Below are 27,164 nucleotides of genomic sequence, written 5' to 3'. Positions count from 1 at the left end.
TCTTAAGATGTAAGTATTGCCTTGTGCAAGAGAACTAATTAAAGAATAAATAGTTTTAAATAAATCGTCTCTGACGCATGTAAGCAATGAAAACTTCTTAAACATTATACGACGCGAATACGAACCTTGAAAATAAGAGCTTTGAACCCGCAATCTACAGCAAAAAAGCTTAACAAACGATACAAGTAATTAAGCAGAGTTGGAGTGTAAACTCGTATCATACAATTGCGGTTTTACACATTTTCTTACAATGCATCAAATATTGTTGAAGAAAAAACAAGAAGTCAAATAAATTATTTTTATTGATAGTATTTACTTGATAGGTTAAAATGCGTCAGTCAACCAAAGCACGAACCCTATCTGCTGCTGTATTGGCACACAAGAGATCGGAATAGCAATGCAAGTCAATGCCGGAATATTCATTCTAAAATAGAACACAGTTACATAAATCAAGGACAACTGAAGTCTAAAATTGAATATTATGAAACAATACAAGATGAAGTTCTCTAGAAACGAAGAGCACAGCAAGACGCCTATCGACTGTACACTGGAACGAATGGCCTGCAAGTGATGTTGATGAGGACTTTTAGTTTTCAATTTGTTCTGAGCGTTGATTTCCCAATATGTTTAATTACAACAATTTTTTCCGTTATATACCCCAAATAGTTCACAAAAATTGATTTTCCCAACAAAATCATCACAATAATATTTAAAGGGCGTTGACGTAGCTTTCGACGTAACACTAAAAGATGGCTGCCAAACGTAACTTAAATTGATTAATAATTTGTCCCATTCGCATGAAAGATCACGCCAGCTGACGCAATGTCCACCGTATCATCCACACCGAACACAGATGGTAACACGCGCACAAACCCCCCGAGTCCTCAGGGCTACAGCCACACAATTTTTTTAAAAACGATCGTAAACGGTACACGTTATTTGATCGTCTTTCAGGGAGCAAAATATCGACAAAAACATTAGTGAGTGATTGTAACATTCGCCCAGAAAATTCATCATGTTCCAGCATCAACATACTGCAGAAGAAAAAAACAGAATGAACGAGATTTCTTCGTCTCTTTCAACCATGTCCGCAGACATTAATTATAATGAATAAATGAGTTTACATTGTATGTATGTTTCAGAGTTTGTTAATTGAGGGAATTAAAATTATAGTTCAGCCATCCCCTTGGACTTAAAGACAAGGATGAAGTGATAGACGACATTTGAAAAACAACATTGGAGGATAGTATAATATACCTACCTAATATTAGGGAAGTTTTGCAAGGAAATATTAAAGGAGCTGCGTGTAAATCGTGATCTCGTAGATCAGCATTGACTAGTTCCCGGAGCTGCAAAGAATGAAAATGTGGAGCTACCTTTTAGTAATCTATTAGTAACAGAAAGAACAAGAAATAAAAACAACTTCCTACCCGTGGTTTCATTTATGTCATTAATTAGATAAAATTAGCCACAATTGTTGGAAAATCCCAAGCTCAAAATAGCGCATTAGAACAATTCAATTATTATTTTAAGCAAAACAATGCAACTCGCGAGATGTGACATGCATGCTTACAAGAGTTATTGAACAATAATCTATGACTCGCATAAAGCGAAGCTTTTTAGTGACAAGGTAAAATGTCAGAAATTTGTTGTGATAACTGCATGGTGAAGACGAAAATCTGACGCAGACATTGCGAGCCTTCCTAGAAAACTCAAATTTAAACATAATTGCCTAAGAGCTTTGATCAAAATCAAAGAATAATATGACATGACAATTCACTGGAGATTTAAGCCCCAAATCAGGACATTGAATTTCATTTGGACATTTCGTCGGAGTTAAGTTTCTTTAAGATAGAGACGAGGAGTTTGGAATAGAAGAACTCACACACCCAAGGGAAGACTCCAAGAAGAATTCATTAGTCCTAATCAGAAGCTGCTGTGATGACACCCGTGAGTGAAGGTGCCTGGCAAATTTGGCACATGATTGAAGAGACGCTCGCTATTTTGGGCGGGCGTAGTAACGCGGTTAAAGACAGACAGCTGATGGCTTAGAAGACACACGGAGTAAAATTTCTTAACCTAGCGGTTAAGTGCACGTGAGAGGATACTACGCACATTGGGCCCTGAAAGGATAGTTGATCTAAAAATGCAACACGGAAAGAATTCCTCCATTAAATAATAAGAAATACTCAATTCATAATATAAGGAAGAGGGTTAGACATGGAATCTGGAGCCACAAGAGTGAGTTGAACATGAGATCATCATCCACTATTCATGAGACAACTAATGCCTTCACTTTGAGGTGAGATCAACTCAGCCGTTATAAGCAGTCGGATAATAACAATAAACATGGAATGTATGTAAATACATATGAAAAAATAATGCATTGCTGCAGCCGAAATCCTAAGATATAGAACCGTGTTTGAACATGTGCGTATGCCACAAAAACACTCGAGTTCATCAAAGAGTAATTACTGTTTCAAATATTGGCCCAGCGCATCTTCAGAGGAAATGTGACCGCGCTACAAGAAATAAAGCAGCATCAACAACAAATAAATTGTAAACAAATTAACAAATAACCGGCACATTGTGCTATAACTTGTACTAAAAGCGCGCATGACGCAAGTAATTAATTTAAATAGAATATGCTGGTCTCACAGCGCTGAAGCAAAAACACAAGAATTCATTAAAAAAAACTTTTAACAGGTTGAGCTATTAATCATAAACTAATTTCATGTCTCTATTGCGAGTAGCACCACCAGTAGTGCTGCTAGCGCAAAAAGCATCCCCAATCACGAGAAACAATATAAGTTGTGTTGGCAGCAGTGGGGCTCACAGCCCCGTGATGAGACATCAATTTTAAACAGTAATGCCTAAGAAAAGTCCAAAAAGTTCAGACTTAGCAATACAATCACAGATGAGACGAACGTTGCTGCTTACAGTCATCGTTGCTGGTCGGCAACGATAACTGTAAGCAATTGTGCACAACCAAAAACAATTTTACAAAACAATTTTACAGTCGTGCGAGGAGATCGAGTACTAAGCAATACAAGTCTACACATGAGACACTGCACCAAGAAATAAGAGTGCAGTGATTAACCTACAGCACAAAACTTTATACATTAAGCTATACTGATTTTAATGAAAAGTCTCAGAAACATTTGGAAAGTTCTATGTGAATGTAACTTCGCTCATATGATAACTTAGGCTTTAATACTTAATAGCGATGGGAAAGCTTAAAGACGGTATCATTCGATCACTCGACGTCTGCTACATGGAATAAAGCTTTACCATCGCATCTATGGCTCTAGCCAGGACTGCTTTTATATATCTAGCTGACTTATTTCATCAAACGACTAGAAGAGAAGTTCTTGCTGATGCTAACAAGCCTTAATGTGGCTTTTAAGGGAGCTACGAAGCTTCTCCACGATTAATAGTGGAAAAATCATAGAAATCGCATAAAATTTGATTATAAATTATTGCCTATGGGATTGAAATTGATTATTATCAGCCAAAAAATCCTTAAGAAGATAAACTTTGATAACGCTGTGAACGACGTGCATTTTAACTTGAGGCCGGGGATGGTGAGTGGACATGAAAAGGCGAACTTGGTCCAAAGAGAAGATTACAATAAAATTATAACTACGATGCAGAGAAGTAATGATAACTAGTAATAAAATATGAACATCAGAGTTCCCTATTGTCCTGTATTAGCAATTTGTCTTAGAGCACCGCTAGTTTTCTCGAGAGTACAGGCGCTCTTGAAGTTCGTAGCATTAAACACTGCAAAATAATTGGAAGCTCTCAGGAAGTTGTCGAAACTTGTGATAGGACAAAGGTTGACGGCATTCAGTACGTTGTTTGCACTAGTGTAATGGGAAATTATTTTGACAGAGCAAAAAGGCAAGAATTTTGTTATGTCTTTGCCATTATAAATAATACGAAAGTAAAAACTGTTACGATACATTTCACTTGTTGACTTGAATGAACTGTTCTTGTATACTTCGAAAATAATACGTGAGGCGTAATTTGGAAGCTGATAAGCGGGAAGACTCAAACTGTCGAGCAAATAATTGAGGGTTTTATCATGACCAGAATAGAGGACAAACTTAGGCTTGCCATCTCGCATCATTGTATCCATGGTCTGGGCGATATCTTTAAGCAAACCATACGCTCGGAGTTTGCTTGCTTTGTGCTTAGCTTTGCTCTTCTTCTGCCGCCTCTCCCACTCCTCGTACGAGATGATGGAAGACACGTCCTCTGCCTGCACGCACACGCCACCAACGCACGGCAGCGCGTGACCATGGCATGCGTACACCAGCAGGGCGTCACGCATGGCCCCAGGGTGCGTGATGTCAGGGGCTCCTGGGCCTTCTTTAACTATAGCACTGAGTCTTTCAAGGAGATCCATCACGCCAGGGTGAGAATTTCTGAACATTTTTCTTTCCTGGTCGTACTTTTCATCAAGCAAGGCAAGACGATCGCAGCGACAGTTGTTGTTGCAGAAGCTCACAGAGCGCCCTTCGACAACGCGGAGCTGGGACACGTCGAATTTAGGCAAGAACCCATGAAGGAAAGCTAACGCACTCTGGTATGTGCGTCGAAATTTTGTGGAGTGAATGACTACGTCATCAATTTCCCAAGGGTGAGAGAATAAATTTAAATTATTTATGTAAATTTCCTTGAGGACTTTACCTAACTTGAGATGTTGCACAACTCCAACTGGGGTTAGATGGGCCGCACTACAATGATAGAGTGACGGTAACACAGGATACTTGCTGAAACTCCCAGCAAACGAGGCAAAGTCTGAGCTTCTCGAGGCATTCATGACAGCAGACACAAAGTTCTTATAAGCACCACTCATATAGGAACGATGGCTGCAGTTTATATGGGAGAGGTTCCTGACAGACATGAGAGGCCCGCGGTCGCCATGTCGTATGGCCACGATCATGCCCATGAGATCATAGGCGGTGTTGGCGAGGCGTCCCTCGCTGGCGGCGTGGATGCGCTCAGCAGGGTTGCACAGCTGGCGCAGCTTCTTGAGCCTGGGCTTGTCAGGACCATAAGCGTTGTCGTCGCTCGTCCACTTGCCTCTGCTCTCGTCGTCCCCGCGACGTGAAGGAGCATGAGACGCTCGAAGGGACGTGTGTTCCGCCCGCCAATATGACACTAATAGAAAATATTGGATCAATACGTATTTTAAAATGCTAACTGTTCCATTAATTCTCTACTTTTAGGGAGTACATGCTGGTTTAATGGTAATTTTATTTCAATGTTGAGATGATAGTTCAATTTTTTTCTACTACACGAGCTGCCACTACTTGAACTGCATGAATTGTACAACTTCATCATAGCATGGTGGCAAAGTGCATTTCTCCTGACAAATTTCATAAGAAGGTCATGTCAATGAGTTAGATAATCAAGATGCATAAATCAATTTTCCAATCAGAAGGGATAGAACAGAAAGTTGGAATAACCAATAAAAGATCAAAATCAGGAGAATAAGTAAATACACTTGGTAAATATTAGTTACAGTAAGTAACACTTTTCCTCAGAGCAGTGCTGAGGAATCCTTCATGATAATGATAAGTAAATGGGTAGAACAGGCTGTTAGGTTAGTATTGCTTTTCAGAAGAATCACATATACAATTTGAGCAAAGTATAAAATTGAAAGAATTAAATTCAGATAAGATTAGAAAATAATTTTAAGGAATTCTGTAAAAAAAAATTTTCTGAGCAAATAATTCAGCAACTATATATTTCATAGCTGAAATAACTAGATTGAAACAATTTCTAAAGCATTCTCAAAATCTTGTAATACAAACTTTACTTAATTTGGACATTTCGTGCCATTGGTAGATGGTAGTGAAGCTTTGAAGCATTTACAACTTTGATTTAGGCATCCTGGAGCATGAACATAATTTTTCCCAGTAGTTTCATGTATTTCAAGGATGGCATATCATCAATACCCTGATGAAGTCTACCCATTGAACAGTTGGCAAGGCTTGCTGCCACTTTTGAGGCAATATTTACACCTCTATAGAATTCATGTTATAAGGCAATGAGGGATGAATTTGAATAAAAATATTAAATGTACTTTAATTTGTCATAAAAAGCTTTTGATATGGCAACTGCATAAAGATATCAATTTTTGTAGGCACTCACATGCAACTAGCAGCAGGCCAAGCCATCCCAGCAAATATATGTAGCAGCGAAGCCCCTTGAGCTTTTTATTCCAACGTATCATCATTCAAGTATGCACATCTCCTCTGGCACAATACAGCCTGCCCTGCAAGGTGAATGAATTAAAACAAAGAAACAAACATTTAAAAAATGTTATCATTTATATACATAGATAAAAGGATCAATTGAAGGTTATATGAATAGGCTTCTCCCTTCACCTTCTAGTAGTTCGAATTTGAGAATTTCTATATACTCACTCAGCAAATAGATAGCAAATTATAGCATTCAAGCTAAATTAAGTGAACCTTCTTGGCCCTTGGGAATCTCAAAGTTCATCCACTTGAGAATTGAGATGATCTTGGAGACAAATTGATTTAATTCACCATTTATAGTTTTAAAAAGAGATAAATAAGTGAATAGAATAATTTGTTCAAATTCAAAACAAAATGTTTGAATGTCAATGGATGATGTGGCAGCTATATATACTTCATATAGATCCATCTTAGTTCATTCATTGATCCAAAAATATTTGAATTTGCAGAATGAAGATCATTTTAATCCAATACGAGATGATTACCTGATGAACTTTTGCTCCATCACAAGCCAAATTCCTCCCTACTACCTACTTCCTAATCCTAGGGCTTCCTTGACCATGGCAGGAGTAGAATACTGATACTAAGAGTCTAGGCCTACCTGATAAACATGGCCCATAATAAGCCACCCATTTTTCCCAAAAATGTTCTAAAAATGCTATACCTAAAAACTATGTTTTAGGAAACATTTGCCTGGTATTTCAGAAATGACCACTGACAAGAATTTAATGGTTTTTATTTTTGCCATCACCCAAAATCAAGCATTTGATTATTAGCTGTGGTATAAATTTTGGAGTGAGAAATCAAGTCAGACATTCAAAGTAGGCCTTTGCTTCTAAATTTATCAGGCATTTGGCAGTTTTATTCTGGCAGTGTTGAGTTCTGTTGAGGTTGGGTTGATTTATCAGGGTTGAGTTCTGGGAGTGATCGAGGACGCACGTGCATGTTTGCGGGTCCCAACTTTCTCACTTTTTAACACGTTTTTCTTAGCTCGCTTTCGTGTCCGTCTGTCTGTGATGATCAAATCTTGCAATCGATATTTCACCAACTTTCCCGCTAGCTAGCGCTCTGAAACTTTTAGGGAAGCTCAGCTCCCGATGACAATACATTAATCAATAATTTCTTGCACGTTTCCAGGCGTATTTATTCATTTATTACAGGGGTTGGGAACCTTTAATGCACGCCATCCTCGAGAGGATATTCGTGTTTAGACTGCGCATATCGATGATACGCTGCGTATCATCGATACATACGTCAAGTCAAATAAATTGGCTCGCAACAACATTTTTCATCTTTAGCAACGGACTAAAAAGGAGAAAATAAAATACTTAAAAAAACTTTTTAAAAAATTTAAAAAAACACGTTTTTCTTTTGAACTAAAAAGTAGAAAATAAATTATGGCTCGCCCCAAAAAATGTGGGTCGGGCTGTACGTTCACCATCAAAGTTCCAAAATTCGTGTGTTGTGTGCTTTTCGCTTTAATCATAAATCTGCCCGACACACGTTTTTTGGGGCGAGCCATAATTTATTTTCTACTTTTTAGTTCAAAAGAAAAACGTGTTTTTTTAAAAAGTTTTTTTAAGTATTTTATTAGTATGCCAGTTGGACTTATCTCTCGAATTTTGTACCAAAACGATTTCAGTGAAAGGTTCAATTTTAGTGCAGTTCAGGCAAAATTGCGCGAATAGTGAGAAAAACGGCTAGTACAAGTGTTTTATTCCCGACAAATGTCAGTGCATGAAACGAGGGCAAGTGTGGTAACTTGTTGGGAACCCTCGGTGACCGCCTGTCACGGAGAACAATCGGTGCCTTGAGTACGCTCAGGCCTTGCCTTCCTATACCCTTCCCACCCTCTTGGCCCCTATGCCTCCCCCTCTCCACCTGCCTCACGGTCGATCCCTTGTATCCCCCGTACACCTCCGTCTTTCCCTCGCCAGCTGCAGCTCAGCTGTTCCTCCAACCGGAATTTTTGAGGGAACTTTACTATACCGTAAAAAGGGGTAACTTGGACCACTTTTATTTTTATAAATGATGCCATTTTTTTACTAGCTAAATTAAACTTGAATTGAAACATGCAAAATACAGGTCTATACTCTAGCTTTACTCACCATAAATTGCTGGCTCCTGCCTCTCATAGTCTTTATGCAATTTCAAAAAAAGTGGTGGTCTTTGTTACCCCAGCTCTTGGGGTACCTTTGACCGGGTGGTAAAATCAATTATATTTTTTGGTAAAATAACTCCAAATAACTCCAGGTTTTGGTGCATTGCAGTAGAACTCTTCTAGTTACATATGCAAATGACAAACTTGAGGAAAGTGTCATAGTTGAAATGGGCGAAATGTGACCATCTAATGGCAGCCGTGACAGGGAAACATAGACTGGTTTGGAAATTAAGTTAAAATTACCATATATAAGACTCTGTAGTTTATATATGGTAATTTTATATTAACTTCCAAGCCGGTCTATGTTACCCCGTCAGGGCTGACATTAGGTGGTCTAAGTTACCCCATTTGGGGGCGGCGCCTCCCATTTGCAAACTATGACACTTTCCTAAAATTTGTCGTTTGCATATGTAACTAGAAGAGTTCTACTACAATGCATCAAAACCTGGAGTTATTTAACCAAAAAATAAAAAAATTGGAGGGGGTACTCTGACAGGCTTTAAATAATAGCTTTTTTTGTGTGTCACATTTTTAATTTTTTAACCTATTAGATATGCAAACTTTTCTATTGTGTTATGTAGCCTCAGTATTAGGCCTTTAATGCCCATTGACAAAATTTTTCTATGTCAAATAGTTTTTGAGTTGTGGGGGTTTTTGTTAAAAAAACGAAAAGTGGTCTAAGTTACCCCGCTGGTCTAAGTTACCCCATTTTACGGTACTCAACTCAACTCAGTTTTGTATGTTTCTCCGTCCATTTCTGTATTTTTCTCTGTCCTTTTCTCCGTTCAAGAAAACCAGTTCGTGCATTTAATAATGGCTGGACAGAAAATAAAAGATAGTCAAAAAGTCCTCTACGGCCTCTAGAGAAAAGCCATCTATGGCCTCTAGAATACAAAATAAAACCAAATCAGCCCAGCTAGAGATGAAAGTTTGCAAGTACTGCAAAGAGATCTCTTTGAGCAAAGTCCAGATGGTCACCTGTGAACGATGTGAAGATCTCATTTGTATCAGCTGTTCGAAGTTGAGCTCTAAGGAGGACACATTTCTCCAGAAATCTAAATTGCTTCATTGGTTTTGCCGTGATTGCAAAAAACCAACTCTTGGCGCTCAAAAAAGAGAGGAGTCGGTGGAAGAGTCGGCAATGAGTCGAAATTGTTGAAGGATGTAGTAAACTCCTTGAGTGAGATGGTGCGCTCGCTGAGTGACAAACTGAGCTCGCTCTGCAATGAGCTGACTGAAGTGAAGGCTCAGTTGAAAAATACGGAAGAAATGGAAGTAAAGAATAAGACAGCTGATTTATCTGAAGTTGCTAGTGAAAGCTCACGTGAATTGCTTGATAGAGAATGTAGGAAGGCCAACCTGGTCTGGTTTGGGATTCCTGGAAGTAACGCATCTGATGCGAAGGTACCGAGTGATGGATGACACAGCCTTTGTTGTAGACTGTTGCAGCAAGGTACTTAACACATCGATTGACGTTATATCTTGCAAGAGGCTATGCTCAAAGGATGCCGCTGCCAACACCTTCAGACCTCTGCTGGTGACTGTGAAGGATTCTGCTCAGGTCTGGACTCTGGAGCGTGCTGATAACAGCGAGTAAGCTTGGAGAATCCGCTGATTACAAGTCAGTTTTTGCAAAGAAAGATTCCACCCCCTTAGAAAGGGCAGTTTTTTGCAAGAAGTGGCACGAGAGAATCAGGTGGAAAGGCACGAAAAATCAGGTCAGTCACTTCCAAGCTGCCAAGACAACACCGGCTGCTTACGGACAGTCAGAGAAGATGGAGGATAAGTAATTAGTAGGAATGATGTCCGTAGATCAAGGCCTGTGAATAATGTAGGAAGTAACCGCATACATCAAAGCGAAAGTGCCGTTATGGGGCTGGGCCTCTTATGGAGCCCAGCAAGTTGAGTTATCTGCAGAGCATCAATCAGCTAGAGAATCAGTGTGGTGCAAACTTACTCTAAAAGGCAAAGATAGCCTTCTCATAGGGGTCATTTACAGATCACATAACAGCTCCTCTTATAACAATAAAGTACTAAACAGCCTTTTACCAAGCATGTCATTCAGCAGGTCGCATACGTTAATCATTGGTGACTTTAACCATCCAGAAATAGACTGGGCAGATGAATCTTATCCAAGAGATGGGAATCACCCAGCATCCTTGTTCTTGGAGTCTGTGCAAGACTCACTTTCAATCCAGAACATTGTTGCAGGGAGCATAATTAAGCTAGGTTTTAGCACATCCCTTACTGCCTTCTCTCATTCAGCTGATTTTAACCTATATCTGATATATTCATTATTAACATTGCCATGTTTTCTCTTATCTCATTCCAGCATCAATTTATTTTTCATTTCCAGTGTCATTGCCTTGATGTGAAGCTGTGGTAATTTGTCTGATCAATTGGGAATTCAGAAGGCTATTATTGCTTGTTAGAAGGACTATTGCCTAGGTGAGTTGAGTGCTGTTGTTGTCCCTTCAGGCTAATGGTAAGATGATGCTAAGTGTCTGAGCGTCACGGTCTTGCTTAAGTCTTTCTTACTTAAGCTTCATTTTCACAATTTTCAATAGAGGCTTTTGGTTCTTAATTTAACTGTTGTCATTGCAATGTTTTTCTGAATGTGCATTTTATTATGTGCTTGTATTACCGTAAAACGGGGTAACTTAGACCGGCGGGGTAACTTAGACCACTTTTGGTTTTTTTACAAAAACCCCCACAACTCAAAAACTATTTGACATAGAAAATTTTTGTCAATGGGCATTAAAGGCCTAATACTGAGGCTACATAACACAATAGAAAGATTTAAAAAGTTCGCATATCTAATAGGTTAAAAAATTAAAAATGTGACCAACGAAAGAAAGCTATTATATAAAGCCTGTCAGAGTACCCCCTCCAATTTTTTTATTTTTTGGTTAAATAACTCCAGGTTTTGATGCATTGTAGTAGAACTCTTCTAGTTACATATAAGTTTAATTTAGCTAGTAAGAAAATGGCATCATTTATAAGAAAAAAAGTGGTCTAAGTTACCCCATTTTACGGTGTGTGTTTATTTAGTCTGTACCAGCTATTCTGTCCCATGTTTGTGATGTTTTTCTAAAGAACCGATATGATTCATTAACATTTTTTGTCAAGTTATATTATTTGTTCAGTTAATTATCTACAGTCATTAAGTTCAGAGTTTTAACCTTGAAATCTTGATTTGTTCATTGTACCTTCATTAACTATGATCCCGTTTTCTGTTCCACTAATTAATGCTTCAAGCATGTTTATTGTCTTAATTGGCATGATGGCCATGAGTGGTTAAATTACCTTAAAATATTTCTCATGTTCCAAAGCATTGTCATGAGTGTTGCCAATTTAATTTCCATCAATTAATTTTAGTTATGCTTTTCAGTTAACTGCCACACGAACCACCTCCGCCTGCCCATGCTCTAAACTCTAATTTCTAGTTCACTTTTAGCATAACAACTCACAATCCACACACCACTTTTATTAGTCTTTATCCATAGTTTGTTTTGCTTACTTGAGTTACTTCAGTCACTTGTTTTGATTAATTTTGTACAAGATCCCTTAATTACTTTTATAGAGAAATTGTTTCATTATCCTTTCACTTAGATAGTTACCTCTAAATTCATAAGCAGACAACAAGTTTGTCTCACCCGCTAGAGACACACGGTAACAACATCACCAAGCCAACCCATTTTAGGGGTAAACAGACCCCAAATATTCTAGATCTTGTGTTTACTAGTGAAGAATCAACGATATATGAGCTTGGCCACGAGGCTCCGTTGGGCAAAAGCCACCACCAATCATTGTTTTTTAATATTAAGTGTTGTGCAGAAAAGACGCTTTGGAAGCGGGAACATTTGAACTTTGCAAAAGGCAACTATGACACACTCCGCGAAATGGTGAATGCAGCAAATATTTTGGACTGTATTAAGGACATGAATGTGGCTGATTCATGGTCGTTTCTCAAAGACACGGTTATGTCTGCAGTTGACGCTTGTGTACCCAAGATTACGCTTGGAGGAGTCAAAAAGTCCCAGTGGATGAACAGTGCAGTTAAGACTCAGCTAAAGACCAAGAAAGAAGCCTACAAGCATTATTCACGAACTCGCAGCAAGTCTGATTATAACCTGTATGCCAGAGCTCTAAATCAAGCTAAAAAAGTTTATCGCACTGCAGTGAATAACTTCGAGAAAAATATTGCTAAAAATGCAAAAAAAAAAAAAAAGAATCTGAAAGCCTTCTTTTTATACGCTAGTTTGAAGTGTAAGTCAAAGGACAGTATATCTGATTTGAAAGTGATTTCCTCTGATGAGGGCAAGATTTCCTCTGATGAGGGCAAGGCTAACATTCTTAATCAGTTTTTCAGCAGTGTATTCACAGATGAGGACTTGAACAGTATTCCAGATATTGAGGAGCGCCCAGTTGGCTCGAAGTTAACATGCTTTGAAATACACAAAGAAGAGGTTCTCAAGTGCCTGGTAGCTCTAAATCCCAACAAGTCATGTGGACCAGATGGCTTCCATCCCAGATTGCTCAAAGAATTAGCAACCGTTCTGGCTGGCCCATTGACAGTATTCTTTCAAAAAACCTTGAACGAAGGAACTTTGCCGTCTGACTGGAAAGAAGCTCAAGTAACACCATTGTTCAAAAAAGGTGACAAAGCAGCCCCGGCAGCTATCGCCCTGTCAGTCTGACGAGTGTTGTTTGTAAGCTAATGGAATCTGTTGCGAGGGATAGGATTATTGATCACTTGACTGTCAACATTGTTTTATTGCCGGCAGATCTGGCACCACTAACTTATTATCTACGTTGAACGACTGGACTTGCCTGCTGGACAAAAGGGAGCTAGTGGATGCATTGTACCTCAATTTTGCCAAAGCATCTGACAGACTGACAGTGTTCCGCATGAGCGGCTGTTGCGTAAAGTGAAGTCCTTGGGAATTGAGGGAAACGTACTCCAATGGATCAGAGATTTTCTAGTAGGTAGATGACAACATGTCAGTATTAATAGAAGTACCGTGTCAGACTGGGCAGTGGGCATCAATGCGCAGTGGTGTGCCACAAGGAAGAATTCTGGGGGCCGGGGCCTATTTTGTTCCTTGCTTCTATAAATGATCTGCCAGAAGTAGTGTCCAGCGTGTGCTCCATGTATGCCAATGACATAAAAGTTTATAATTCAGTGAAGGATGCGTCAAATAAAGTGCAATTACAATATGATCTTGACAGTTTAGTTAACTGGGCTGATACGTGGCAGCTATGGTTTAATGCTGACAATTGTAAAGTACTTCACCTTGGGAAAAACAATGAACAGCAAGATTACATTATGAGAAGACATGGTTGCTACAAGAGAGTAATGATTGAAAAGTCTAGGGTGGAAAAAGATCTCGGAGTTTATGTTGACAAGGAGCTGAAATTTTCTAAGCATGTTGAAACGCAAGCTAACACATCCAACTAACTTCTTGGACTAATCAGACACTCATACAAGTTCCTAAATGCAGAAGCGATGAAGCAGTTGTTTGTTGCTGTCGTGCGCCCGAATCTAGAGTTTGGAAACTTTGTGTGGTCACCAAGATTTGAAAAGGACAGAAATTTAATAGAGAATGTTCAACGACGTGCAACAAGGATAATTCCAGGCTTGAAGGGCAAGTCCTATGAAGAAAGGTTGAAGATTATGAAGCTCCCAAGCCTCAGTTATCAACGTCTGCATGGGGACCTCATTGAAGTACGGTATACAAGTACCTATACTCATGGTCTATACAAGGTCCCCAAAGGATTACTAGAATTTGAAACAAGAACCAACACCAGGAGCCACGGCTATAAGCTAAAAAACTGAGCTGCAACTTCTCCACAGTCCACACGACAAAATTTCTTATCGCTTTGAATCACCGACATGTGGAACATCCTCCCCGATGACATTGTTGGCGCTCTAAGTATAAATGCGTTCAACTGACGGTTCAAGAACAGACTAGATAAAGCTATGGAAAAATATATGTTCAGATTTGAAATGTAATGCCTAGCTCCTTATCAAACCCAGTGGAAGTCTAGTAGCTAGCTACTTCAAACTATCGTCAGTCATGAAAAGATCTGGTCAAATGACACGATTTTAGATCTTCTGTCAGTTCTGTGAACAAGGCACAATTTCACAAAAAGGAAAAGAATCAGCAAGAGGCCACATCAGGGCGATGATCAAGCCTACGCTTCAGCAAACGCCGACATCACTATGTTATGTTATAACTCCCTAAACTCAGATCATGATAATTTATAACTTTAATATGGTTTAAAGTTTAAACACATTCACAATTCAATTTCATGCCCACTAATTTCTTTAAAATTGCCTTTCCTATATTTGCTTGGATTATAATCACACACTCTATTGATTTGAATAAAAATCTTGATTTTGTAAATACCATTGGGTCAAAATTAAAACGGTAAAACCGGTGGGACAGTGGGACTAAGTTGAACTGTTGACTAGGTAGGTAACCTGTACCTGACTCATGACTCAACATAAGTTACCTAACTAGGCTCCATACAGACCATACTAGGATACTTGTGAATTGAAAACGGGAGTATGACTGTAGGAGTCTAGGAGACAATGTTGAAAATATCCTAGCCACAGCGCAAAATGGTAAAGATCAAAACATGCTACATGACGTGTGATGCATTTAGATGATTAGATCAGTTATCATCAGTAGATTTATCATCATAGGATTTGGATTTGGGGCGTTGTGACTCTGAGAGAAAGAATTTCAGGGTCAGGCCTTTGCAACGGCCATCAGCCACGCATCACATTTACATTTGTTAGTAAGAAGAAGGAAGGGAGACCAAGCCAGGTGGAAGCAACATTAAAGAGAAGGCATATCTAAGGCAGTACGACAGGTAAACATGGGACAAACGGTAGATAATGCTCTGGAAGTTGATATATCAATATAGGTTAACATAACTTGCGAGTTTGCAAAATGCAAATAGCCTAGTAGCCGAGTATCGCCCTGTCAGACAGACGTAAGCAATGTTATCACAACTTATCAGTGGATGCAGTGTAGGTCCCTCGATTAAAATTCAAGGTTGCCAGATCATAGATGGAGCCAAGAGAAAAAGGCCAACTTAGCTCACAAAAAGGCCAAAAAGGCTACATTAGAAATTGATGAGAAATTTATAAATTTAAGGTAGTTCTAACCATTTGCAGTGCATGCATTTACTCTCAAGGCTTTCAGATGCCAAAAATACACCATTTTCACCAAGTGTACGAGCTGAATTACCGTGAATGCTACATAGCTAAGCCGCCAGGCACCAGCCTGCAGCGAATTGCACGTTACTCGCTGACCATAAATAAAACTATATAATACTGGTCGGAACTCGGAACTATGATGTTTAGGATTCGATTGCCACCTGTAAAAAGCTTTTAGGGAGCAAAGCCGTGCACCACCAATTTTGTTCACCATTAAGCCCTGAACCGTGTCCTCTGTTCACCATTAAGCCCAGCCGTGAACCACTCGGCTTTGTCCTCCTCCGGCATTGCATAAAACCTACCGTGCACCACCAGGGCCGCGGATCGAATATGACTTCTAGGCATCGTTAAATTACGTAATTTTACGTTCGTCGGATCTTAGGTTGTGTTTCAGATAGCATGGTTCTGCTCCAAAATTCATCGTCCTTCGACGAGTGGCCGTTCGACCGAGGGCTGGTTCGACGCACGGCCTACATCCGACTGTCCACAAGTGTTGAAGGCTATGTTCCGTAAGGCAGGAATCATGATGGTCCATTACATCCAGGCCAGTGGTAGTTTTCAGCAGGCAACCCTAACCATGGTTGAACTATTACTAGTTCAACCATGATCCAAACTTTTCGATTGCGTTAGAGAGTTTTAGCTCAGTTTTGCTAACAAAATAGATAGTGGAGTGCCGGCGACATAAGTGATGTGACGAAGTTTTTTGCATTGACGGTAGAATATTTATATGCGGAAATTAAAATAAATTTAAACTCATTTTTGTGGAATAAAGATGATGTGGTCCTTGCAAGACTAAGGTAAATATTAAGTAAATCCTTTAATTTAATCACATTTTTAAATGCGCAGAATAAAATATATTGCCTATCATAACTTGGAAAGCAGTAGTCATTATATATATTCAAAGTGAAATTTTGTAGTGACACAGTCACACACCAAGGCTGAATGTATCGAAAAACAGCGCTGTAACCATACAAATTAGTGCTGAATTTACTACTCATTAGAAGTGAAAACTATACTCGATTAAACGAGCTCTCACTAAACTGAATTATAAGTGAAGGACAAAATTACTACAAAAAGTCGAGAATTAAATTTTTTATAAAAAGGCCCCAAAAAGGTCAAAAAAGCCCAAATCAATTTTTGCCAGGCCAATGCACCTTAAAAAAGGCCACATTTGCGTAATTTGGCATGGAAAAGGCCCATCTGGCAACACTGCTGAGTCGATTCAAAATTTCAGCTGCAATGAAAACTACTCAAAATTCTGGACGGCTATTGTCAAATGAACTGGAAAATTTTCTCCAGTTTTAGTGTTCGAGCCTTGTGAATTGTTCGGCTCGAAGTACAGTGACCTAAATCGATTTTCAAATGCTGATACTTATTTTAAAAAATAGAGTGAGCAGTAAATTCAATATTTTCAAGTGATAATAAATAAGCAAAATTGAGGAAAAGTCGCATCATCTCTAACAATGAAGAACATTTGAATGCGTATTTCGACTCTTGCTCATTGCGTTTCTTCTATTCTATGGTGAAATTTTAATTTCCCGAAAGTAAATTAGTCTATTTATTTTATATTAAGTATCTATAAGAAGACGCGAAGAGAACAGCCATAGATCTAGAGATCAACGCAGCCATAGGACAACCATACCCTCTAGCTTATCAAAGTGAGAAATTGTTCGTTTTTCTTGCAGTTGATTTTGCCGTGTAAGTCGTAGCACGATCTTTTTAGGATATTATTTTTTTTATCTTCAATTTACAACGATTATCTTTGAAAAAGTTGTCCACCCCAGTTTATCAACATCAACGAAATTTACTCAGATTCTTGTAGGAAATTAAATTTACATTTTTCTTCTTTCCGCTACGAGTGGCAAGGGGTATTGACGTTTGGCGTTTTTCAAGTAATAATTGTTGGTAAGAATATTGAGGCCCGTCATTTCAAACTAGCACAATTCAATTTTTGGACTAAAAGGCATCAAATGCAACTTGATGAAAAATTAAAATACTTGACGCAAAAATTAATTTTAAAACTCTGTCTCTTAAAATTCTAAGTTGAATAATTACAATCAAATATACTACACGGACAAAAAACTATTTTACCGTAAGGATGAAAGAAACTCTGCAAACAATAACACATAATTCATTTACCTATACAGGAAACCTATAACAGCTTCTTAAATACAATGTAAAATATTCTAACTGATGCGTGAAAAAATGTTCGATTCGCTTTGGCACTTTTTCTTGCCAATAGTAAGTGCATCGGACAAAACTGAGCTTACATTGTTATTTTACTCACAAATACCAAACAATTCAGGTTTCCAGCAGCATTCATCGGTACATGTTATCAGATCCTATCATTATTTTACACAGGTAACCGAATCAAATCTGGAAGCTAGACAATAAAAAAAGTTTACAAAGTTGTGTCTTGAATTGAAAACAATGGCAAAGTAATTAGGGACATGAGGGTCTAAAAAACGAACTATTCACATTATGTAGCAAACATGGTGCCTATTGACGAGGACTAGTATTTACTCTTCTCAAGGCTCAACCTTGCGCCATAGGTTCGAGACACCAAGTTCCAGCTGTCCATGAATCGATCCATGCACATTGCTAAGCATTTCTGTGGGAAATGAATGTATGTTAAACAGGTTAAAGAAACTATAACACCGTAGAAAAATATTTTTAGTTTCTCTAATGAGCTATAAGCAGATAGGATTGCTGAGAACATGAGATTTTGTTCTGCCACTACTCAGTATTTAGAAAATTCATAAATTTATGATTGACATGTTCTCTAATCCTTCCTCTGGACATTGGAAACAACACAAATAACCAACACAACACGCATTCTTCAGTATTTTTCTAGCTAAGTGTGACACAAGATCACATTCTGCTGACCATTAGAAATTATACAAATAGGCTTTTTGCTATCTTACTGCCACTAAAGCACCAATTATAATTTGAAATATTTTATATTTGCATTCAATAACATATCAGTTTTTGGCTTTTTGCCATTTCAATTGTATACAAGCAAAATATTAATAACTTCTACTCATTCAGTGCATCACTTTTTCTTAATGGCCTGCCAAACTGCCAAAAAAAATTTAATTAGCACTCCATTTAACATCTTTTTACCTGTTCAGAATTGTCCAAAGATGATCCAGGCTTAGGGATGCATCTAGTAAAGCACTGGTCTATGACATTCTGAAAACAAATAAATATAAAGGTAGGTAAATTTTTCATCAAACAGCATATATGTATATATACAAAATATTTATCCACATATGTCTTGAAATTTAGTAGAGGACTTTCTATAAATCAACAAATATATTTACATACAAAATACATGGAATAAAATCAACCTCACTTACAGATAGAAGTTCTTGTGTGTTGAGGAGCATCATTTGCTGCTTTACTTGGGTCATAAGAGCTTCCTTCTGAGCTGCTGTCATTTTACTGAGGTCTGCACCTTCCATTTTGTTTTAATTTACCTACTGAAATAAGGTCTCTGTTATGCAAGCAAATAATATTATTTAAAAAATCATCATGATCAAAATTCCAATATAATAACCTATGCATCAGGCAGGCTGCAGGCCTATTAACTGCAAAACTCTTCCTCGGCAAATACCCTGATGTTTTTGCTAAAGAAAGAATGGTAATACCAGTACATTGGACAACTGGGAAGAATGGATTGAATCAAGCCTTGTCAGACAAGGCTTGTCAATACTAGGTCAACCTGAGACTAGTATATCCTTATATAGACCAGACAAATTTCTGAATTTGAATAATTTGGCAAATTGTAATGCAGAAGTTAAATTATTGGGCATCTTGATCTGAAGTTGATCCAAGTCCATTGTGAACATCAGACTTCTTTTATAACTATCAGAGTATGGGGTTTATGTTCTTCTGCAGTTGTAAAACAGAAAATTTCTAGTACACTAGAAGCGATGTTAAATAAATTTCTAAAATTCAATCATTTGTTATAAAAAGTGTCACTGATCAATCAATTTATTTAGACTTAATTAGTCCCAAAGAACCAGTATAATTCTGAACTTCTGAAGCAATTTCAAATAGGTAGGCTTTAACCAGTGGTTAAATTTCAGAGTACCAAGATTGGCGCGGGTTCAATCCCAGCTCTGTGTGCCAGTTTCTGGTCAGAATCGGCAAGGAGGCCGGGCGGTTAAGCAAAGCAGAATTGTAGCAGCGAGTTGCAAGTTCAAGACCGCAAAATGCTGTGAATGTTCTGCGATGTTAAGAATCGGCGACAGGCCTACGTCCTATTAAACGCTGAAACCGCTATTATTATTATTTATTATAACACTGCATATTTGAAACTTCAAAAATGTTTTGAATCTATGAAGTCTGCCTAACTGTAAACTGTATATAACACATTCACATTATATATCAAATGTAAGGTAGGTATTCAGACAGTTAAATAATCTTAGAAGAACACCAGACAAAAGTCACAAAACTATTAATCATACCAATCATAACCTATGTTGCTTTGAGGCTGAGCATTATAGTGAGCAATAAAGTATATACCACATACTTTTCAATTTCTATAAAAGAATTAAACCTTCATTGTTTGGTAATGCTAGGCTACCATGCTACAATTGAATTTTGTAGGCATGTTGGGGATTCATTTATTTATTACATAGTGGCACTGTGGCAACTGGCAAACCAGAGATTTTTAGAATCGGTTCATATTTAATTTCCTCATTTTATTCGGCGCAAGATTTAAACCAATAGCTAACTCATGACATGTATGATATTGCTGTTTGCTGGTACTGGTAACCTGGTAGGCGGTAGCCTAGTCTATTTTACTATTTATGATACTTTGCTGGTGCCTGGTGAGTGGTGACAGCTCCAGCCTCCAGGCAAAGAACTCAACAATTATAATTTTATTAACTTGAGGGAGCCTGGGAGTCGTGGGAGAGTTTAAAAACTCTCGGCTTTGCCACTACACAGGCGGCAGGCAGCCAGGCCTTACACTTCACCGGCTGTTTTTTTTTTTAGATTTGCGGGAACCTCTGAACTTCTGAAGACTACCGGTAGTCCGATCCAATGCGGCCCCATGACTCACGAGTCACGACCACGAGTCATGACACTCAACAGGCACAGGCACACCCGCACAGCGGCACAGGGTTGTGAGTGTGACTTGTAACTTCAGTTGTAAGTTATAGTTGCCACAGAATCTTTTCAATAAGAGCCCAATAAGTTTCTTTCATGAAGTTCAACTTTACGATCTTCACAGTTTCTGTCAATCGGTACACCCACTTGCCTACTCAGAGTTTGGTTGGTCCCTTATACTCCCTAACAGTCATTTAAGAATCTGAACACCGGCCTGGCATCAGTGGCATGCCGCCTGCTTAGCTATTCCCATTTCCCTGGAAAGTTTCATGCGCTTCTATCCGCACGTCTAAACTCTATAGTTCCAACTTCCAAGCAAATATGTAAAGAAAACAGATGCATCAAGAAGATATTTTCAAATTATTGATTAGTTTTTGTATTCCGTCAAGGTTTCCAGTAAAATCATTGTCGGTCAAATAGCTTCAGTAATGTCCAATAAGGGAGAGCAGCCGTTGGCTACAAATTTAACTCTTCAAGTAGCACTTGATCAAAGGCTTAGCCTAAACATAAGTCTCAGACACTTTTCCGGCCAGAATTCATGATTTTTTTTGCATGTTCACAGCAAGCCTATAATATCTCTCTTAACGAATGAACGCATCTGATGAAACTTTGAATATGTGTTTTCAATAGAACCTAACGTTGATGTTAAGGTCGTTATAATTTTCCCGATTTTGCCATCGTTGGCAATTAATAAGGCCATACGGGCCAAAGCTCACAGTGAGCCTAATATCTCGTAAAATACTGAAAATATTATGTTAAAACTAAGAATATGCTTTCGTAACCGATACCGGTGAGGTTTAAGTCGCGCATAAAAATAAAAAAAGGTCATATTTTGCTTCAGTTGTGAATTTAGGCTCGCTGCAAATTTTGGCCTGTATGGCCCGTATAAGTTACGAAAGAAAGGCGAAATCGAGAAATTGATTACGACCTAAAAATCACCGTTAGCTTCATTGATGAACATATATGTAATTTCGTTAAAATCTGTTCAGTACTTTGGAAGAAATGTCTTGTTCACTGCAAATTTCGGCACGTACCGCCATATAACTCAAAAATGAAGGCGAAATTTTAAAACTTTTCGCGTGATAAACATCACCGTTAGGTGCTTATGAATACATGTACCAAGTTTCATTGAGCTACGTTCATTACTTTGGGAGATATTCCTTGTTCACTGAATTTGGGGATTGGCCGTGAGACCGGCCGCAAGTCCGGCCGTAAATTTGTCTGAGACGTTAATTTGCCGCATAACTACGAGTCGCAGTTCGCGCTAGAAAACACTGCACGTTACACCAATAACGAAACAGCTCACAGCCATAGCGTTACAAATTCCCACATAATGAGACTTCTAAAAGACTAAAGTCAGTAGTCTTTATTGATTATCATCCCCAGTGTGAGATTTGATTTCGTTGTAGTTTTGGAGTTTGCGGTGTCTAATTTACGTGTGTTAGATATTTTCGTAGCCTGATATTTATTTGTGAACTCTAAATTTTCGAGTGCAACGCCGCTTTTTCGTAGCTAGTTTACCGCCCGTAGCTCTTATTTCGAGTCTGAATGGATTTCCGCAATGGCAAAATTTTACGTTGCAAGTGACATTATGAATCAGTTTTGCATCCTAGTCAACTGACTTATTATTATATTAAAATATTAATGAGTCAGATCAAGCAGAAGAGTTTAACTTGTTGTGAACATCGGAATTGCGAACTGAGTGAGGTCAGGTAGATTATTATTATTATTCCACGAAACATTTATCGTACCGTCTGGTTCACACGAACTTTGAGGGCACGTCACACATAAGATTAATATCAAGCGAGAAATAAAATAGACACGAGAAAGGATGAGAACGGATAAGAACTAGATTTATAGGCTCTAAGAAATAATTCCGTCTTTAGCCGTCGACGACAGACCTGCAAAGAAGGAACCAAAGTTACGGAAGCCGGCAAACCATTCCAGGTTCTGGCGGCGACGACCGGGAACGCTCTGTCGCCGACGGTAGGTAGACAAATAGATGGATGGTACGACGATCGAGGTGCGCTGTTGATGACCAGCGCAATCGTCTTCTAGAAGGCAGATCCGACACGCGCTGCAGACCTTCCGTGAGATAAGGAGGCGCCAGACCGTGAAGGCATCGGAAAGTCAGAACAGCGTGCGCTGCTGAATATGCAGCCAGTAAAGATTTCGCAATATCGGCGTCACACGGTCGAATTTTTGCTTATTGCACAAGAGTCGAGCAGCAGCGTTCATTACGGATTGCAGTTTATTGAGTGCCGCGGTCGGAAGTCCAAAAAGTGTGGCATTACCATAGTCCAATCTGGTCAGAAGTCAGAACGAACTCCACCACAAGGGCCTCAAGGACCGGCCTTGAAAGACAGCGGCTGATGCTACGTATTCTTCGCAGAGCGCCAAAGCAAGCGGTGTTGACTTTGGCAATGTAACTGTTCATTGAAAGTTCCGAGTCCAGAATGCCCCAACTGGCGCACAGAGCTGGGATCGAACCCGCGCCTCTCTGCGCCAATCTTGGTACTCTGAACTGTAACCACTGGGCCACCCTGTCCTGCATTTCATTCATGATTCATCACGGGATTTAGAGAAATATTCATGAGAGAATTATTCGCGAATGTTCGGTGGTTCGCGGTTGTCTGAAGAAGTTAGTCGGCAGATTTAAACAACACGTGGAACTCGATCGGCATTAGGAGAAAGTAAATGATAGGTTTGAAAACAACAAAAAATATCACCGAACTAAAACAATATAAATTATATTATTAAATATATTCTATCAGTCGATCACTCTCAAATCACGGATTTCACCCAATGAAACCGTGTTTTAGAACGAACGTAACGATGGGTGAAGGCTGTTGAATGACTGTGCTTCTGGAGCTAAAGCAAAGCTTTTTAGATAAAGTTAGCATTTTCACTTGCTGGACGAATGAGAAGATTCCTTGAGTAATGATCATTTGCTGGGACCGCACTTTCTTGTATGTTGATTGGTGCTTGCAGTCTCGTGGAAGCAAGATGGATATTTCATTGGTTTGAGACCCATGTCGAAAGTGGGAGCGACAAACTATTTGCGAATTGCGCTAAGTTATGAATGACGAGCTCATCCAACCACAGGTTGCGAACTGCGGGCGCAGGCAAGAGCGCTCCATTACATCCGGGGCAGATTTGGTCTTCGGCAAGCTTCTCATTCGATCCTGCAACGCTGCGGCGTCAGCCGGTGCACCGTAGCCAGAAATTTGGGTGTCGTCGGCGAACATGTGCGGATTTAAACTATGTGAATCTATTATATGCAATACGTCCACAGTATATAACAGGGAGAGGATCTGGCCGAGAACTGATATCCATGTGGTACGCCGCAAGTGACCAACGATGGCGTAGAAGAAGAGTTTCCGCCTAGAGCGCATTGGAAACTATTGCTGCGATAGGACTCGAACCGCAACAACACTGTGCCGCGCAGGACGAATGATTCGTCAAGTCGACGCGACAAATTGGCGTGGTCGACCTTGTCAAACGTGGCCGACATGTCGAGTAAAGATGACGGTATGCAGACTGGAGGCGAGGCATGAGATTGGACTGATGAAGATGGTTGTTCAGCTGTTGCGCCACAACCCGTTCCAGGAGTTTCGACAAAATCGTCAGGTTGAAGATGATTCGATTTAATTTGGAATCGGAACCGTCAAAGTCTGATTTTTTTAATAGAGGTGTAATGCAAACTGATTTGAAGTTCGTCGGAGCAACACCGTCAGTGAGGCAGCGGTTTAAAAGTTCGGCCAGAAAAGGTGCTAGGGTTGCCACATTCCTCTTGAGTAACGACGTCGTCAGCGGATCGCTGACACACTGCTTGTTGGGGGGTCGCCTGCCGAAGACCACCACTGCCCTGGATATAATGAATAGAATAGAAGTGTCGGCACTGAAGAAATAGGCCCATGGCCTGTTGCCGATTCTTGAATTTTTCGTGACTTGATTCACAAAGGATCCGGCCTTTGGAACCCGATTTTTCCATAACTGACGATTGATTGAGATAGTTGCTAGACTTATTGCCTGGTCCGTAATTTGCTAGGCATTTTAAGATTGAACATATGCTCCTGCATAGCTTCGTCTAGTCAGTTCTTGAAGGCGTTCATACTCGGAGCGTCAACGATGCTATCAGGGAGGCTGTTCCACATGTCGGTGACTCGAAGCGAGAAGAAATATTGTCGTATGGATGTGTTACAACGCAGTTTTTTAGTTTATAGCCGTGGCCCCTGGTGTTGGTTCTTGTTTCAAATTCTAGTAATCCCTCTGGGACCTTGTATAAGCCATGAGTATACTTGTATACTTCAATGAGTTCCCCGCACAGACGTCGATAACTGAGGCTTGGCAGCTTCAGAATCTTTAATCTTTCCTAATAGGACTTGCCTTTCAAGCCCGGAATTATCCTTGTTGCACGTCTTTGAACACTCTTTATTACAAGTTTGAACACACTCTATTAAGTTTTGTCCTTTTCAAACTCGCCATTAATGTCACGTTCTATATTTTTCCACTTAGCGCAGACTTCACAAAACGGCTTCTTACGACGCACGGGCGCTTGCAGACAGATGCGAAAATACTGATGAGCCCATATTTTCCTTGTGTATAATCTTGAAGCCGAATAAACAATCAAAGGAATGTATCTGCCGCTAATACTATCAGCTTCTACTTTCTCGTGTACAAGCACTTTCAAGGCCGCGCCAGTATGATGATAAATGTGAGCAAGTCGATCATCTTCATGCGAATTCCCTTATGTCTGTTGATGGAACAAGTTAATATTGTCAACGCTAACGATTTCAGCGGCTGAGGCAGGCACATTCATTCAAATATATTCATGAAGTTACCTGTAAATCAAAAAAATTCCTTCACTTCCTTCAATGTTTCAATTTATTTTGGAAACAATTCGAGTTTCAACCAACATTTTGCACAGTAGTGCAGCCCAGGGCTTGTAAAGAAATATCATATTTTGAGTCAATAATTTTATTTGAATAGCTAGAGGTCAAATTGGNATTCGAGTTTCAACCAACATTTTGCACAGTAGTGCAGCCCAGGGCTTGTAAAGAAATATCATATTTTGAGTCAATAATTTTATTTGAATAGCTAGAGGTCAAATTGGGAGATTTCGTAAACCTGGCACCACTTACAACAGAGGACTATAATGTCTGCCTTTTCTTTCACATGAATAACTCAATATAAATGCTGTAAAAGTTGTACTAGTAAACTACTACTAGTAAAACGAAAACTAAAGGCACAAGCTTCAAGGAACCAGCCAATTTGATTTTTTTCGGGGGAGTCTGCTGTACTTTTCTTCGAGTACTCAGCATGTACTTGTTAGTCGAATCTCAACTATTGACAGATTGGAAACTCCATCAAACAAAGCCCATCACCAACATAGTATACATATTTAAACGGTAGTTGCAATATTTGCTACAGAGCAACAATTCTCTGAAATATCTACTACTAGGTCATCAAAGATGTACAAACGTCGTCAATTATGACTCGCAAAAGTGTCAGTTTTCTTCCAGCGAAAAAAATTGGAAACTTTAGACAACGAAGAGAAAAGAGACGGGTTGAATCGCGCAGTCATTAATAATAGGTGGAAAAGGTACAACTTTTGGCCAGCCGGAACAATTAGAAAAACTGTGGTGCGCATGCTCTGCGGGGGACAAAGGTGTAAATATCGAGATACGGACGGTAGTGCAAGCACGTAGACTGGTTTTAAATATGGAGAGAGAAACGAAAAAATCAAGAGAAACTAGCGAACAACACGCCGCGGGAGGCACGCACACCGAGGACAGATGCACCAGTCCGCAGGCTAGGCAAAATTACGGAGGCAAAGGATTAAACATTTTTACGATTTCATAGATGCCAGGGTTAGAGTACTTATTTCGCCGTGTGATGGGCCGCTGCAGCCAAAAAATCCGATGGTGGTAAGGTCGTGGATTAACTTCACCACAATTATTTGAATACTGGTTCAAAAAATAAAATTGGAAACCACTCAATTTCCGAAGCAAAACGGGAATTTACGAAAAACGTAAGACTTACGATCAACTACGGCCATCGTATAACTTTCGATCACGAATATAATTTGCCCTAACATTTTAAAAGATCCGAAGTCGCAAATCGAAAGAACTTCACGGCGATCGCGAGTTTAGGTTCGATTTTAAATTAGGGCTTCAGCCCTGCAGCTGACAGAATAGAAACCGTAAGGCAGAATTGAGTCTATATTGACTGATGGACAGAACACCCGAGTAAACTTCTAGCATCTGACCCCGCCCTACTCAAGGGCGTTCGGGGGGATGGGGGAGACACGTACGAAATAGTACAGATTTCTTGAAATACTGCCGTTAATTTACCGCATAGCTACGAGACGCAGTTC

General features: G+C 39.4%; 2 protein-coding genes across 7 annotated transcripts; both read right to left on the bottom strand.

Moving 5' to 3' along the window:
- Nucleotides 1-284: 284 nt before the first annotated feature.
- Nucleotides 285-15,720, bottom strand: LOC108664733 (2-phosphoxylose phosphatase 1-like). Of its 6 annotated transcripts, none has more exons than XM_018151408.2 (3): nt 15,699-15,720; nt 6,166-6,289; nt 285-5,169 (listed from the first exon to the last, which is right to left on the bottom strand). In XM_018151408.2, exons 2-3 carry the CDS (start codon nt 6,248-6,250, stop codon nt 3,698-3,700), a joined length of 1,557 nt encoding a protein of 518 aa, XP_018006897.1. In that variant the 5' UTR covers nt 6,251-6,289; nt 15,699-15,720; the 3' UTR covers nt 285-3,697. The 6 variants fall into 6 exon arrangements, with proteins under 6 accessions (XP_018006897.1, XP_047739750.1, XP_018006898.1 ...); XM_047883794.1 differs by lacking the exon at nt 15,699-15,720 and adding an exon at nt 9,415-9,433; XM_018151409.2 differs by lacking the exon at nt 15,699-15,720 and adding an exon at nt 8,384-8,405.
- A 2,062-nt stretch (nt 15,721-17,782) lies between these two features.
- LOC108664724 (mitochondrial import inner membrane translocase subunit Tim13) lies at nt 17,783-19,266 on the bottom strand. The gene is made up of 3 exons (XM_018151393.2): nt 19,027-19,266; nt 18,791-18,859; nt 17,783-18,278 (listed from the first exon to the last, which is right to left on the bottom strand). The coding sequence occupies exons 1-3, from the start codon at nt 19,129-19,131 to the stop codon at nt 18,180-18,182; spliced, it is 273 nt and encodes a 90-aa protein (XP_018006882.1). The 5' UTR covers nt 19,132-19,266; the 3' UTR covers nt 17,783-18,179.
- Nucleotides 19,267-27,164: the final 7,898 nt, after the last annotated feature.

This window comes from Hyalella azteca, unplaced genomic scaffold, assembly GCF_000764305.2.
Source record: "Hyalella azteca isolate HAZT.00-mixed unplaced genomic scaffold, Hazt_2.0.2 contig13709, whole genome shotgun sequence".
Classification (NCBI taxonomy): domain Eukaryota; kingdom Metazoa; phylum Arthropoda; class Malacostraca; order Amphipoda; family Hyalellidae; genus Hyalella; species Hyalella azteca.
This window is presented reverse-complemented; position numbering and strand designations above follow the sequence as displayed.